We start from the raw sequence: 14,793 nt of genomic DNA, 5'->3' as shown, positions 1-14,793 counted from the left end.
GGGGCCGGGTGGGGAGCTGGCAGGCCGTCCCTGTGCCTAGCGCCCCACTCCGGGCCTTCCCGACCTTCAAGGGCCGCCGGTGCCCAGAGTGGGGCGCAAGCCCGGTGCCCAGCGAGAAGCCGTGCCCGTCAGCGGGCAGAGGGACAGCCCCCAAGGCCGGAGCCCTCTCGCGGCAGCGGCGCTCTCACCCCGTGGGGCCGTGGAGAAGGAGAAGGTGGTCGGGGGCGGGGGGCTGCTGGGGCTGCAGCCGTGGACGCTCCTCTGGATGGTGCCGTTGGCCCCGCAGTGGGCGGACAGGCAGCCGCCCGTGCCGTCCGCTGTGTGGTAGATGACGTCTCCGGGACGGAAGCGCCGGCCGTCATAGGTGCAGACGCAGGCTGTGGGGCAGAGCGGCCGGCCTGTCAGGGGCTGGGGCCACGGGCGGAGACCCCCGAGCCCCCCCCCCGAGCCCCCCGAGCCCCGGCCCCCAGAGGCTGCAGCCGCTCACCGCTGGCGTTGTAGGAGCACTGCACGCTGCTGGCACCGCACACGCTGGGGAGAGGAGGGAGGGCGGCTGGGCGTGGGGGCCGGCACCGCCGCTGGGCACCCACCGTGCAGGGGCTGGGCGGGGGCCGCTCCACAGGGGTGTCCACAGGTGTCCCGGCTGCCCCACACCCCACATGGGGGACACAGGCCCCACAGGCCCCGCTGGCCTGAAGTCACCCCCTCACTGCCTCTTTGCAGGCGCAGTGGCCCCCCCTGCTTGCAGCTTCCCCACTGCCCCCCGTCGCCTGCACTGTACCCTACAGCCCCCTGTCACCGCCCTGTGCTCAGCCCCCCTGGGCCTCAGGACGTGGGGGTCCTGGCCCCGGCAAAGCTCGAGTCACACAAGCCCACGGCATCGGCTCCAGCAACAGGGAGGTCCCCAGTCCTGCAGCCCCTGGCCCCTGAAACCCAGCCTGTGGACACCCCCAGCACCCCCAAAACCCAGGCTATGGACCCCCAGAACCCCCTAACCCAGGCTGTGGACACCCCCAGCACCCCCTAACCCAGGCTGTGGACACCCCAGCACCCCTAAACCCAGGCTGTGGACCCCCAGCACCCCCTAACCCAGGCTGTGGACACCCCAGCACCCCCTAAAACCCAGGCTGTGGACCCCCAGCACCCCCTAACCCAGGCTGTGGACACCCCAGCACCCCCTAAAACCCAGGCTGTGGACACCCCAGCACCCCCTAAAACCCAGGCTGTGGACACCCCAGCACCCCTAAAACCCAGGCTGTGGACCCCAGCACCCCCTAATCCAGGCTGTGGACACCCCAGCACCCCCTAACCCAGGCTGTGGACACCCCAGCACCCCCTAACCCAGGCTGTGACACCCCAGTACCCCCTAACCCAGGCTGTGGACACCCCAGCACCCCCTAACCCAGGCTGTGGACACCCCAGTACCCCCCTAACTCAGGCTGTGGACACTCCAGCACCCCCTAACCCAGGCTGTGGACACCCCAGCACCCCCTAAAACCCAGGCTGTGGACACCCCAGCACCCCCTAAAACCCAGGCTGTGGGCTTGAACCCCCCACATCCCTGCAGCCGGGCAGCTCACCAGGACTGGCAGTTCCTGTCCGAGGGCACCGGCTCTCCGGGCTGGTACGACTTCCCCTGGACGCGGCAGGGTGGTGGCGGGGGTGGGGCCGGGCACTTGGCCACACACTGCATCTTGTCCTCGTCAAAGATGGGAGCCTCCGCTGGGCACGTCGGGTAGCAACCTGCCAGCAGAGAGGCCTGAGCCTCCGCGTCCCACCCGGACAGACCAGCAGCCCCACCCGGGAGTCCTCGTGGGCACAGCACCGGCCCCGTGGCAACCCGTGGCGGGGCCGCCGGCAAGAGTGCGGCCTGGCGGGAGGCCCCAGGGGACCCAGGACAGCCCTCCCAGGCCGCGGGCAGCCCACCTTCGAGGCCGCGGGCGTCGTGCAGGCAGTCTCCGCGGGGGTTCCGGCAGGTGCGCATGCAGGGGGCCCCGCAGGGCTGGTAGTGCCACTCGCAGTGGCCCTCGGGGTTGTAGTAGTCGCAGAAGAGAGCTGCGGGGGAGGCGGCTCAGTGGCCCCGGGCACCAGCCCAGGCGGTCTGCGGGCGTCCCCACCCTGTGCCCTCAGCCAGCAGGACGGGCGTGTGGGGGCAGCTGGGGTGGGGTGCCGAGGGGCCCCGTCGGGCTGGGGTCTGCAGCCAGCGCACCTCCCGGCCGTGCCCTGCTCCCCTGGCTCCACCTGGGCCGGACTGGGGCACTCTGCTGACCTCCTTCCAGAACCTTCTACCACCTCTCCTCTGTATTCTGTTCCCAGGCACATCGGCCTTTCCCGCCTCTGCCCCGCAGCCCCGTGCACTCACGGCAGACGTCGGGGGTCCTCCAGGCCACGCAGAGCCCCACGTGGTGGCAGGCCTGGGCGTAGGCGGCCACGGCCGTGCAGAAACACTCGCAGTCGCCCCCCGAGTCGCAGGCGCACGCGTCGCTCACGCAGGCCTCGTAGTACTTGGCCGGCTCCACCTGAGGGGCACAGGGCCTCAGGCTCTGGGGACCCCGCACCACGTGGCTCCCGGGACTGGGGCTGTGCTGGCCTGTCGACCTGGGCCAGTTCCCGCCGGGGCTCGGGGGAGCAAGCGTGTGAGCTGGGTGGTCCCGACTCAGGCCTCGGGCTCTCGGGCAGTCTTCAGCGGTGACAGTCCCCGTGGCTCCCAAACCAGCCCAGGGCCCATCCCGCGTGGCCACACCAGCCAGCCCCTGAGGCCCGACTGCCCACGCCCTTGGCTCGCGGCTGTGTCCCCCAAGCCCCTTCTCCCTACTGGGGCTCCCAGGCATCACTGCGCGTCCCTTGGGCCCAGAGAAGCCCCCCTCCCGGCCTGGCGGCCGTACGTGGGCATGGCAGGCGGCGAAGGTGGCGCCGTTGATGATGCTGCACTGCCGCTGCGCCCAGGACTTGCGGTGCGGGTTGGCGGTGCAGGGGTCCCTGGGCGCCAGGGCGTCCGGGCAGTTCGGGGAGAACTTCCAGCTGTTCCCGAACTCCAGGGCGTTTCCCGCCACAGACTGGCTCCGCGTGGTGAAGTCGTTGAGGGCGTTGTCGTCGAAGTTCCCACACAGGCCGCAGACCCTGCCCTGTGGGCGCAGAGCGAGGGGGATGGGCACCGCGCGGTGGCTGCCCCCCGCCATGTCATGCCCAGGGTCCTGCGACACGGCACCATCTCTCTTCCCTCTGGGGAGGCCTGAGAGCAAGTCCCCGTCACCCTGTGGGGCCCCCCCGAGAGCCTCCCCCGGAGAAAAGGGCGCTGACCCCCCACGGGGGGCGGAATGGTGCCCTGAGGGCACGCTTGGGTCTGACCCTGGGCCTGCAAGGGGTCAGGAAACAGGGTCGTGCAGGGCACCCCAGTCGGGACGAGGTCGTGCTCAGTTTGAGTGGGCTAAACAACGGCCAGCCCTGGGAAATAGAGGGAAATCTGGACACAGGCACATGGGGGACAGAGACTGTAGTGACGCGGCCACAGCCGAGGATGCCCGGAGCCCCAGGAGTGGGAGAGGCCAGAGAGGGTCCCCCAGAGCCTTCAGAGACAATTCTCTGTCTCTGTCTGTCTGTCTCTGTTTCTCTGTCTCTGTCTCTGTCTCTCTGCCCCCGGCCCCGGCGCCTCACCTTGAGCTCGGGGCTGAGCTGGATGGAGATGCTGGTCTTCCGGTCCCAGAGCAGCACGAGGCCCACGTTCGTGTCCACCACCAGGAAGACGCCCGTCTGGCGGATGGAGTATGGCGCCTCCTGCCCGGCGCCGTCCCCGATCACCTCCACCTTCCCGGCGCTCAGCTTCAGCTCGTAGCTCTGCGCGGCAAGGGGCGGCTCAGGGCCTGGGCGGGGCCCCCGGCCCTGCTCTGGGACCCCCGACACTCACCCCCAGGAAGAGCTTTATGGCCTTGGAGCAGGTGGTGCCTGTCGTGCCGCAGGGGACGTTCTCGGTGACCACGCGGAAGGCCTCCTGGGCACCACCGCTGCTGCCACAGTCGTCCTGGGGAGCAGAGGCCATCAGAAGCCAGGCCCTCGGGGACCCTCGGGGACAGGCGGGCCGACCTGCCTGGGCCCGGGGCCGTCGCCTGTGGGGGCCGTGGGGACCGTGGGGGCACCGTGGGGACCGGGCGGCGCTGCGCACCTGCACGAGCGTGTACTCGCAGTCGCCGTTGAAGCTGTAGCGCTGCCTGTCGAATGTGAGGTAGTGGCCGTCCCCGTACACGGTGCAGGTGGCCAGGCAGGGCTTGTCCGTGCACCGCCACAGCCTTCTGTCACAGGTGCTGGGCAGGGCGGCCGGGAGTCAGGCCAGAGCCCCCCCCCCCCCGCGGGCTAGGACGGGGTGGGACGGGGTGGGGCGTGCGCGGCCTTCCCGGGGGCTCCCGTCCGGTGGGTGCAGCCGCCCGGCCCCCCGGAAGGACCCGGCACCACGGATGCCGCCCGGCCTCCCTGGCTGGGCTTGGGCGTCCAGCCCTGCGTCTGTGCCGAGTGTCGCCCAGGACAGGCCCCGCGGCCGAGCCTACCAGGTGTTGCAGCCCACGAGGATGGTCTGGCCGGCCGGGTAGCTGGCCTCGTTGTGCACGCAGGGGCAGTCCTCCTCCGCCACGCAGCCGCCCTCGCCATCCGCCACCAGCCCTTCGGGGCACACGCAGCCGGGCACGCACTGGGGGCTGTACTGTGGGGCCGCAGACACTCGGAGTGACGGGTGGGGCCGTCCCAGGGACAGACCCGCCGCACCACGCCGGAGGGACCTGCCTGGGATCCACCAGCCGTGGGCAGGGCCACCGGGCGGCCTGGGCCCTCCTGTCGTTTGGGAGCCGCGCCCACCCCGGGACCAACCCTGAGGGGCTGAGGGTCTGCACAGGTGCCCTCCGTGGGGCTGTGGGGGCTCTGGGCGGTCGGGAGTCGCGGGGGGCGGGGCTTACGCAGGCCATGTCCAGGGTGTGGCAGCTCTTCTGGCAGCCGGCCCCGGCGGCCCCGGCCGTGGCGTTGCGGCAGTCAACGTAGACCATGGGCGCGGTGCACACTGGGGACAGGGGGCCGTCAGGGACCCACCACCCCCGCCAGGCTGGCCCAAGGGACACGGGTTGCCCCAGTGCCTGGACCCACGCGTGCAGGGAGGCGTGTCTGTGCTGTGTGCATGTGGGGCGCCCACACCCCGCCGTCCCCATGGCTGAGCCCGGGGCTCGCACCACGCCCGACACACGGAAACCGACCGACACCCCAGCCCCGTGCACTGCGGTGGGCTGGCCCCGAAGCCGTGTTTCAGGCGTCTCAGGGACACTGAGGCCGAGGCCGCGAGCCCCCGACTCACCCGACGCGAGGACGGGGCCCCCGATGCAGCTCAGCGCCCCCCGTGTGCAGGTGCTGTGAGGAGAGAGTGGTCAGGGCGGCACTGCCGGTCGGAGCTCTGGGGTCCCCCCGCCCAGCGAGGCTCTTACCAGAGGGCCCCGCCGTCGTGCACCGACTCCCCGCTGGGGACCACGGAGCCCCTGTGGTAGCAGGGACAGCTGGCGGCCTCCACACACTTGCCCGCCTCGTCCAGGAAGGTGCCCTCGGGGCAGGCGCAGCCGTCCACGGGCACAAAGGACACGTGGCAGGTGACGTCCCCCTCGCTCAGAGCGCGGCAGGTGGGCTGGCAGGTGCTGATGTGGTAGTGGTAGGCCATGGACTCGGGGCAGGTGGTCGTGGGCGTGGCTGCGGCGTGGCAGGAGGGCACACTCAGGGCGCTGGGGGCCGCCCACCGGGCCGGCCCAGGCCTCCCTCCCCGCTCCCCGCGGCCCCTCACCGCAGACGCCGTCCCTCCAGCCGCGCAGCAGCACGCCCTTGGCGGCGCAGGCGTGCACGTAGGCCGACAGGGCGGCGCACAGGCAGTCCTCGGTCCTCTCGCAGTTGCACGTGTCGAACAGGCAGTTCTGGGGGGGCCGCAGGCGTCAGGGCCTGGCCCCCCGCGGTGGGCATCGCACACTGTGGCCCCTGGATGGTGGTCCTGACCCGTGGCCCAGCCCCTCCCTCCCCGGTCAGCTCAGCCCCGGGCCCGGCCGACCGCCTACCGCGGGCTCAGCCCTGGGCCTGGCGAAGGGCCAGGGCTCCAGACCTGGTGAGCGTGGGGAGGGCGGGCGGGCGGGCGCTGGGGACAGACTCGGGCTTGGTCCCAGCCCCAGCGCCCCCCCCTCCCTCAGGGCAGCTGGGAGGCCCAGCGTCCGGACTCCACCGAGGAGGCGCGGCGTTACCGAGTAGTAGGTGCCGGGGCTCACGGCGGCGTGGCACCGGGCGAAGGGGCCGTGGGTGTCTGTCAGCCGCGAGCACCAGTGCTGAGCGTACTTCTCTGTGGGGGAGGAGCGGCCGTCAGCGGCTCCCCCGCCCGGCTCCGCGGCGGCCTGGGGACTGGGCGTCCGGCTCCCCTGGGCAGGCGGGTGTCAGGGCAAACCCTGCCACAGGCCGCGTGGTCCCCACTCAGCCCCCAGGGCTACCACCTGCCAGGGGTGCTGGTGGCCACCACCTTGGGCAGGAAAGCAAGGCCCTCCGGCCCCGTCTGGGCGCGGACCCCGCATCCTGGGCCACAGGCGGGAGGGCAGGAGGCCAGGCCCCGCCGAGCCCGAGTCCCCCTTGCGCCACTGCCCAGCCAGGGCATACGGGCAGGGTCAAAGGTAGGTGCAACAGCCTCGTGCCCTTTCTTCTGCCCTCGAGCAGGGGCCCAGGTTCACGACCTCCGGGGAGGGCAGGGGGTGCCGGCTGCCAGCCTGGCCCTGGAGACCCCTGCGGCCCGCTGGCCCCGTGTGGCACACACACCGTTCTCCACGCTCAGGGAGCAGGGGTCCTCGAAGCTGTTCCTGACGTTGGGGCAGGCGGCCTGGGTCTTCCAGGTGTTGGCGAAGGCCGCGCCCGTGCCCTCCACCAGCCCGCTCAGGGCCGCGAAGTCGTCCGCCTGGTTCTGGTTGAAGTTCCCGCAGAGGCCTGGGGGCGGCAGGCCGTGAGGCCCCGCGCCCCGGCCGGCGAGGGGGGCTCAGGGACCCCGGCAGCGGCACCTCTTACCGCAGGTTCGCCCGCGGAGCTCGGGGTCCAGCCGCACGAACAGCTGCATGAGGGGCACCAGCTGCACCTCCAGCTGCAGCCCCAGGCCGGTCTGCGCCACGATGAAGAAGGTGGAGGGTCTGAAGACGGTGACGTTGGCTGTGGACGGACGGGGAGGGTTTGCCGGGCAGCGGGGTCGGGCCCGGGCGGGAGGGAGGGAAGGAGGGAGGGCGCCTCACCTGCAGAGACCGGCAGCTGCGTGTAGATCTGGTTCACGAACACGTCCCCGCTGGCCGTCACCACGACCACCTGGGGCAGGGGGGGACAGGGCTAGGGTGGGGCCAGGCCTCCGCTGCCCCCCCAGGGGCCCTGAGGGACATCCGCCCCCGGGCTCCCCCAGCCCCGCCGGCCACACCCACCGTGTGCGCCCCGTCCAGGCTCAGCGTGACGCTCCTCAGGCAGGTCTCGCTGTCCGTCAGCCCACACGGGCGCAGCTCGGCCAGCACCGTGAAGGAGCCGCTGCCGCAGGGCTGGGGGACAGCAGGGCCCTCACGCTCCGCCCGCCCGGCCGCCCGGCCCTCCCAGGTCTGGGCCCCTCCATCCCGCCACCACCTGGGGGCTTTGTCCTCTAACCTCCCCCCCCGAGGGGGACTCTCAGACCCCCGTGGGGACACCAGGCACACAAAGAGTGACAAATCTGAGAAGGTGGCCCTGGGCGATGCCAACCAGTGACCGTGAGGGGAGGGCAGAGACGGTTGGCACCTGCCGGGTGAGGAGGGACAGTTCTGTGTGACCCTGCCGTGTGGACCCCGGACACCGCATGTCCGTCCAAACCCACGGAGCGCGCCATCCTGAGAGCCAGTCCTGGCGTCGGCACAGACTCACGGACGATGACAGCGCCCCGCGCATGGCTGGGTCGCTCATGGCAGGGAAACCGTGTGCAGGAGACACAGGTACATGGAATTCTCATGCTTCCTCCCTAGTTTCTCTGTAAGCCTGGAATTGCTCTAACGACTATTGATCGAAACCCAGGCTGCAGAGCAGTCGGGCAGGGCACTAGCCGGGGGTCCCCATGCCGGAGGCTCCGACCAGCAGCCTCGGGGACTCACAGGGACACACACTGGGGAGCCGGGTGTCTCCTCGCGGTCTCAGCATTGCAGACCCCCAGGGCTGCCCCAGGCGCAGCAGCCACAGGCAGCCAGGGCTGGAGGGGCTGGGCAGACCCTCAGCCAGCTCCATCCCTGAGGGAGCATCCCAGCCCCCGGGCATCCCAGGCCGTACCTTGGCCAGCACGTAGCTGCAGTCCCCGTGCACCGTGTACTGCCTCTCGTCGAACGTGGAGAAGTGGGCGCCGCCGAGCACGGAGCAGGTGCCAGGACACGGAACCTCCTGGCAGCTCCAGCGGCCCCCGGAGCAGGTGCTAGGAGCAGCCAGAGGCCCCCGCTGAGTGCGGACCCCGAGCACCCGACGGGTCTCGGCCAGAGGGCCAGGCCCGGGCGTGACGGGGGCCGGGAGGGAGGGCCCAGACCTACCAGTTGGTGCAGTCTGTGGCATAGGCAGTGCCCGGAGCATAGGTGGCCCCGTTGTACGTGCAGGCGCACTGGGACACAGGGACGCAGCCAGTCTGCCCAATGTCGTCGAGCACCGTCCCTGCGGGGAGCAGCCGTGTGACAGGTGCCGGCGCCATGTCCACACCGTGGCGTGTGGAGGGGCCAGGCCCTCCTCCCTCAGAGCCACTGGCCGGGGCCTCAGCTGGCCGGGCCGGGATCTGTCCTCCAAGGCCAGGCCGTGGCCGTGCAGCCACCTGGCACCCAGGACGCGTCCGCGAGTTTCCCAGGGCCTGCCCGGCGGGCGGTGGAGACGCGCTCACCCTCAGGGCAGAAGCAGCCGGCGGTGCAGTGGTCCTCGCAGGCGCGGGAGTGCTCCAGGTTGGAGCAGGTGTCGGCGCAGGGCGAGCGGCACTCGTGGTACTGCATGTTGTCGGGGCAGGTCTGGGCTGCGGGGACAGCGGAGAGTCGGGGCCACGTCACGTCTGGCCGGGCCGGCCCAGGACAGGATGGTGGGCAGGGGCTGGGACGGGGTACTCACGGCAGAGGTCAGGGCCCCGCCAGTCCGGGGGCAGCCCCCCGGCGTGTGCGCACTGCCGCGAGTACTCGGCCAGGGTGTCGCACGCGCAGCTGAGCGGGTCGGTGCGTTGGCAGAGGCACAGGTCCTGCCGGCAGGCGTCCACGTAGCTACCGACGTCCACCAGGGCCGCGCAGCCCGCGAGCAGCCGGCCGCCCAGCAGCTCCTCGCAGATGCCCTGCGGCAGAGGCCGGGCCCAGCTGAGTCCGGGCTCAGGACCACACGCAGGGACGTCTGCAGTGTCCCCGGTCACGGCCACTCCCCACCTCCCGGGCCCGTCCGCCCCGAGCCTTACGACGCTGGCCGAGCAGTTCTCGGGGGCTGCAGGGGCGGGGTCCGGGCACTGCTCCGTGGGGCCGTCCAGCTTCTGCAGGTTCCCAAACTCCAGGGGGGTCAGCCTGGCGTCTGCGGAAGCACAGATGGGCACACTCTGCCCGCGTGTCCCCATCCACGCCGCCAGGGGACATGAGGGGCCAGCACAAGGGCATCCAGGGCCACAGGGTGGTGGCCCCAGGAGTCAACTGACCCGGGACCCAGAGCCACCTGGCTGCTGGTCTGGGACACAGCAGGGGGCCCAGAGTGCTAACCCCCAACCTCCCAGCCCTCAGAGACGCCACCCCGTGCGGGGCCCGCCTGGCCAGGGGCTGCAGGATTTCGGTGGCTCCGGGCCCTGTGGCCGCACACCCTGCATGGGGCCTGTGGGGGCTTCCGGGCTCGGCCCAGGGGAGCCGGGCTGGGGCGCTGGCTGGGGCAGGTCACATTTGCAAGGCCACTGCTTGGTGGCAGACGGACTCAAGGACCAAGAGGATGGCAGGTCCGCAACTTCAGGTGAGGCTGTGCAGTCAGGGGCCACTGCCCCGAGCAGCCTCGCTGAGAGCCTTGCTTTGCTTCCCCCCACAGCCCTGGGGCCTGTGGTGCCGGGATTGTGTGTGCGCAGATGTGTCTGTGTGTGGGTGCGTGCATGTGTGTGTGTGTGCATGTGTGTGCGTGTGCGTGTATTGTGTGTACATGTATTGTGTGTGCACGTGTGTTTGTGTGTGTGCTTGTGTGTGTGCTTATAGTGTGTGCACATGTGCATGTGTGCATGTGTACATGTATGTGCATGTGTGCATGTGTGTGTGCATGCGTGTGTGTGTGCATGTGTGCGTGTGGGTTCATGTGTGTGCATGTGCATGGAGCGTGTGTGCATGTGCATGCATGTGCATGCGTGTGCGTGTGTGCACAGCCCGGGATGCAGGGATGGGAGCCCTCCCGGGAGCGGTGGGGACGGCCAGCGATGGCGCCAAGGTCCTTACTGTGGGTGAGGAACTCGCCGACGGCCGGCCTGCCATTGAAGTCTCCACACAGCCCGCAGGTCTGGTTGGCGTACTTGGGGTCCAGCTCCAGCTGGAACGGGAGGAGACTCAGGTGCTGTCCCCGCCCGGGGGGCCCAGATGTGCAGGAGCCCCGGGACCCCAAGGAGGCTCACGGAGGGACGCAGCCCTGGGCCCCTCCAGACTGCGTGGAGCGTGAGCCAGAGCAGGGCTGGCCCCTCCTGCAGGTGACGCCATGGGGCCCCCGTGAGGGGCACAGACCCCAGGGCTCCTGCCTGCTGTGGGGGGCGGGGTCTGCACAGCCCCTCTGCAGAGCACCTGCTGCCCTCTCTGGAACGGCCGGAGGGCTGGAGGGGGTACCCGGGCCCCCAGTCTCACCAGGGTCCCCCATCCCCCATCCCCACCGTCTGTCCCCCTGCCCTGTCCCCCCTCCCCCATCCCCCCGCCCCATCCCCCGCCTCACCAGGAGGCTGTCGTCCTGGTTCCACGTGAAGACTAGGCCCAGCCTGGCCACCACCCTTATGTGGCTGCCTCTGCGCTGGATGAGGACCCCAGAGCGGCTGAAGGGCAGCCGGACCCTGCAGAGAGAGGCCGGGCAGAGCTGCTCAGGGCACAGCCAGGACAGGGGCCCCAGGCGGGGAGGGTCCCTACGGCCACAGCTGTGACCTGTGACGCATTCACCATGACCATGGGACAGAGATGGGGGCCCTGGAGCTTCGTGTCATGAAGGGCGAGGCGGGGGCAGAATGAGAGCCACAGCTGAGGCGAGTCCCCCACTGTCAGGGGCTCGCCCGTAGCCCCACGGCCCCCCTGGACCTGGATGCTTCGCTGGACCCCAGCACCACCCGGATGCCAACCCCACCCGGCCCCACCGCCCGGCGGGGCCCCGACTCACGGGCGGCCATCGACCAGGATGGAGCTCTTGGTCAGCTCGACCACCAGCCCATCGAGCTTCATGGTGACCCTGCCCAGGGTGGTGGCGTTGGACTCCCGGCCACGGCGCAGCTGGACATTGAAGTCCTCGTAGGCGGCGCCGCAGTGTGCGGAGAGCACGTAGTTGCAGAGGCCGGGGAAGCGGAAGACGTCGCCGTCGAAGGTCTTGTAGTGGAAGTCGCCCCAGGTGCTGCAGACGCGCCCGTTGTGCGCCGGGTTCCGGGCTGCAGGGAGGGTGTGAGCGGCCTCAGGAGATGCCGTCCGCCCTTGTGCCCCACACACCCCGCCCGGCCATCCCTGGGGTTCTCGGGGTCCTGGCTGCGCTTAGGAAGCCCTGGGAATGTGCTCCCCGAAGCTTGGGACCCTTTCTCAAGCCCCTGCAGTGTCCCCCCAGGACCTGGGATCCCCGTTCCCACTGGCACCTCCGGTGGAGGGAGCTCAGCAAGCCACACCCTCCCCCGCCAGCCCCAGGTTCACTCACCTCGGATCACGGGGACGGCCTTCAGGGGCAGGAAGGTCATCACCCCGCTGAGTGGGTCACCTGCAGAAACAGGGCTCCTGGGTGCCTGCCCGGCTTTGGGTGGGGGCCCAGGCTACCTGTCGGGGGCTCCCTGTCTGACCGTTATCCGCGGGGGCCGCCCAGCGTCTGCGACTCTAGTCCCTCTGCGCTGCCACCTGGAGAGAGCCCTGGGGCTGGCAGCTCACACACGCCCACCCCCCGGGGCCCAGAATCAAAACTGCGGAGTCAGGCGGGCACAGTGGCTCACGCCAGTAATCTCAGCACTGTGGGAGGCCGAGGCAGAAGGATCGCTTGAAGCCAAGAGTTCAAGACCAGCCTGAGCAAGACAGCAAGACCCCATCCCTAAAACAATACAGAAATTAGCCGGGCGTCATGACGCAAACCTGCAGTACCGACTACTGGGGAGGCTGAGGCAGGATCTCTCCAGCCCGGGAGTTCCAGGCTGCAGAGAGCTGTGATTGCGCCACTGCGCTCCAGCCCCAGGGACAGAGAGACTCTGTCACCAAAAGGAAAATAAATGCCTGAGTCAACATCACAGCCCAAGATAAGCTCTTGGGAGCTGAGATTAGGCTCGGGGCCCTCCCTGCTTGGCCCAGTTTGGGGAATACACCGGGTTTGCCTCTTGGCCCCTCGCCCACCTGCCCAGGGCTGTGCCAGGGAGGAGCAGCCAGGCACCAGGCCCAGAACACGCGTGTCACTGAACATCCAGAGCCAAACGGGAGAGAGGAAGGCAGGAGCCGGCACCACGGCACCAGTGTGCTCGCTGGCCTGGCAGGGGACGTGGGCGCCACCAGCCCGTCTCCCCTCCGCAGCTCCCTTGGGCCTGGCCTGAGCCTCGGTGGCTGTGGGCACTGCACGCAGTGGGGACGCAGAGTGCAGGCGCTGGGACCAACTGGGGCCGTGTGTGGAGTCCTCCTGCCCTTCCGAGCCCCAGCCCCTCGGCGGTGGCCAGCTGGGGAGCCACTCCAAGACCAGTGCCCTGGGGACCCGGCGCCATGCCGGGCAGGGGCCAGGGGGCCGGACGCTGAGACTCACCGGGTCCCCAGGGCACAGGGGTGAGGTCTGCGCGGTGCTCATAGCTGCGCTGGGACGAGCCGTCCTGGGCGTGGCCTGTGGGACGAGGAGCCGGCTGAGCTGCGGGCGCCCAGCACCTCGGGCTGCCACAGACTGCACGGGCTGGGGAGGGACAGAGAGCCCAGGGCGAGAGGGGGTGGCCGGGGCGCTGGGGGACCCCTGTCCACGGAAGCCGGGTGTCTGAGGTCGCGCCCCGGGCCCCTCCAGAGACATTCTCTTGTTCCCATTGGTTCCCTCACATTGAGTGTCTCCATGCCTGGGGGCTCCTGCCCGGGCAGTGACCCCCAAGGGATCAGATAGTAAAAGCCACGGTCGGGCACAGCTTGTCCCCAGGTGACCAGGGCTCTGGGGGGAGCCCCCAGCGGGTGGGGGACCTGTGGGCCAGGTGCGGGGTGGGGCGGGGGACGGGCGGGGTCAGACCCACAGCTGACCGGGGCACCGGGCTGGGAGGCAGGTTTCGGGGGCCCAGAGCCTGTGCCGCATGAGCAGGGCATCTGCAGGCAGCGGCTCCGCACAGCCCCCCGCAGAGCCAGCCTGGAGGCAGGTGCCCGCCGCCCCCAAGGGACCCTGACAGGGGGTCTTGGGCCTCCACCTGGAGCCTGAGCTTCCCAGTTCTTGTGCCTGACTCTGGGGTCCTCGGGCCAGGCTGGGACCCCGGCCCCCCACGCTCCTGTCCCCAGCAGGGCCAAGTACCTGGAGCCGGAGGACGGGCCCCTCAGCACCTGCAAGCCCCGGGGTTCCTGAGGGTCATGGGCTGCCCGGCCTCCCTCACCCCTGCCCTGGCCCTGCCCCACCTGCCCGCTGGGTGCAGCCCTGGGGGAGAATTCCAGCCGGAGAGGGGGCCGAGCTGGGCCGGAGGAGAGCGGCTCCCAAGGAGGGGGTACGGGCAGCGCCCCGCCTGGCCTGCAGCTCCGGTTGGGCCACGGCTCGGATCACACCGAGCAGACAGGGATGGCGTTTTCCTGGCCCTAAGTCTGCTCAGCACAGGGCCAGGGCCTGGGCCAGGGCTGTGCCAGCCGGAGTTGGGGGGAACCCAGGCGCCTCTCCCCACCCCCGCATCTCCTCCTGGGTCCAGGCCCAGCTGCCCGCTGGGAGCAGAGGCCACACTGTCCCGCCTCCCATGAGAGGCAGAGACCCGGGTGGCTCCCACCGAGGCCGCGGCGGGGAGCGTGGGCTGGAGAGCGGGCGTGTGTGGGGTGTCCCAGGGCAGGTGCCCAGGGGCTGTGAGCCCCTCTGGCCAGGCCACGATGGGGGCTCCTGCCTCGCCCCTCAGGGCCCTGCCGCCTGAGGGTCCCCCAGCCCCACGGGCTGGAAGCCACTTGTCGGTGGCCAAGCCGCAGGCCGGGGCTCAGAGCCTGGGAGCCCGGCCGCGCGAGGCCTGCCTAGGGCCCAGGGCAGAGGCCGAGCTGCCGACGCCCACCAGGCCGGGCCCTGGCGAGCGGCTGGGGCTCCCGTCCTACCTGTGTGCCGGGCGCAGGCCAGGGCGAGCGCCAGGCCCCAGAGTGGGGCCAGCTTCCTCCTGCCAACGCCCATGTGGGTCTTGGGAGGTCCCCGGTGGCCACTAGGAGGGACCCAGGTGTCAGGGGCCTTTTGTAGCCCAGGCCGGCCCCAGCCCTGGGCCCACGTGTGTGGGCGGGGCCGGGCTGCGGTTCCCCTCGCCCACGGGCAGAGAGGGGCGTGTCTGCAGGCAGGGCCTGTTTCCCAAGGGCCCCCCCCCAGTCCTGGCCGGCAGGCACCCACCCATCCCCCCCCCCGACTCCCCGGGCCCCCAGCCCAGACTTGCCTGGGCGCTACCCCTCT

The 14,793-nt window shown here is 70.8% G+C and overlaps 1 protein-coding gene across 1 annotated transcript in view; it reads right to left on the bottom strand.

The window, feature by feature from the left end:
* MUC5AC (mucin 5AC, oligomeric mucus/gel-forming) overlaps positions 1-14,541 on the bottom strand; it is a 31,571-nt gene extending 17,030 nt beyond the window's left edge. Inside the window, exons 1-30 of the mRNA XM_045558559.1 lie at positions 14,454-14,541; positions 12,955-13,029; positions 11,881-11,940; positions 11,362-11,623; positions 10,930-11,044; positions 10,449-10,539; positions 9,449-9,558; positions 9,118-9,331; positions 8,900-9,025; positions 8,562-8,679; positions 8,311-8,449; positions 7,449-7,559; positions 7,269-7,338; positions 7,051-7,188; positions 6,808-6,972; positions 6,249-6,343; positions 5,804-5,930; positions 5,457-5,712; positions 5,330-5,382; positions 4,941-5,041; positions 4,539-4,690; positions 4,160-4,298; positions 3,905-4,018; positions 3,655-3,834; positions 2,886-3,125; positions 2,363-2,519; positions 1,927-2,055; positions 1,581-1,743; positions 488-531; positions 189-377 (exon numbers count right to left, since the gene is read on the bottom strand). Of these exons, the coding sequence (XP_045414515.1) occupies positions 189-377; positions 488-531; positions 1,581-1,743; positions 1,927-2,055; positions 2,363-2,519; positions 2,886-3,125; positions 3,655-3,834; positions 3,905-4,018; positions 4,160-4,298; positions 4,539-4,690; positions 4,941-5,041; positions 5,330-5,382; positions 5,457-5,712; positions 5,804-5,930; positions 6,249-6,343; positions 6,808-6,972; positions 7,051-7,188; positions 7,269-7,338; positions 7,449-7,559; positions 8,311-8,449; positions 8,562-8,679; positions 8,900-9,025; positions 9,118-9,331; positions 9,449-9,558; positions 10,449-10,539; positions 10,930-11,044; positions 11,362-11,623; positions 11,881-11,940; positions 12,955-13,029; positions 14,454-14,526 (4,006 nt within the window). The 5' untranslated portion in view covers positions 14,527-14,541. The remainder of the gene's footprint in view (positions 1-188; positions 378-487; positions 532-1,580; positions 1,744-1,926; positions 2,056-2,362; positions 2,520-2,885; positions 3,126-3,654; positions 3,835-3,904; positions 4,019-4,159; positions 4,299-4,538; positions 4,691-4,940; positions 5,042-5,329; positions 5,383-5,456; positions 5,713-5,803; positions 5,931-6,248; positions 6,344-6,807; positions 6,973-7,050; positions 7,189-7,268; positions 7,339-7,448; positions 7,560-8,310; positions 8,450-8,561; positions 8,680-8,899; positions 9,026-9,117; positions 9,332-9,448; positions 9,559-10,448; positions 10,540-10,929; positions 11,045-11,361; positions 11,624-11,880; positions 11,941-12,954; positions 13,030-14,453) is intronic.
* Between the last annotated feature and the right edge of the window lie 252 nt (positions 14,542-14,793).

The sequence above is a fragment of the Lemur catta genome, chromosome 7 (genome assembly GCF_020740605.2).
Source record: "Lemur catta isolate mLemCat1 chromosome 7, mLemCat1.pri, whole genome shotgun sequence".
Lineage (NCBI taxonomy): Eukaryota > Metazoa > Chordata > Mammalia > Primates > Lemuridae > Lemur > Lemur catta.
Note: the sequence above shows the minus strand (reverse complement) of the source record. Positions and strands in the feature narration are given on the sequence as shown.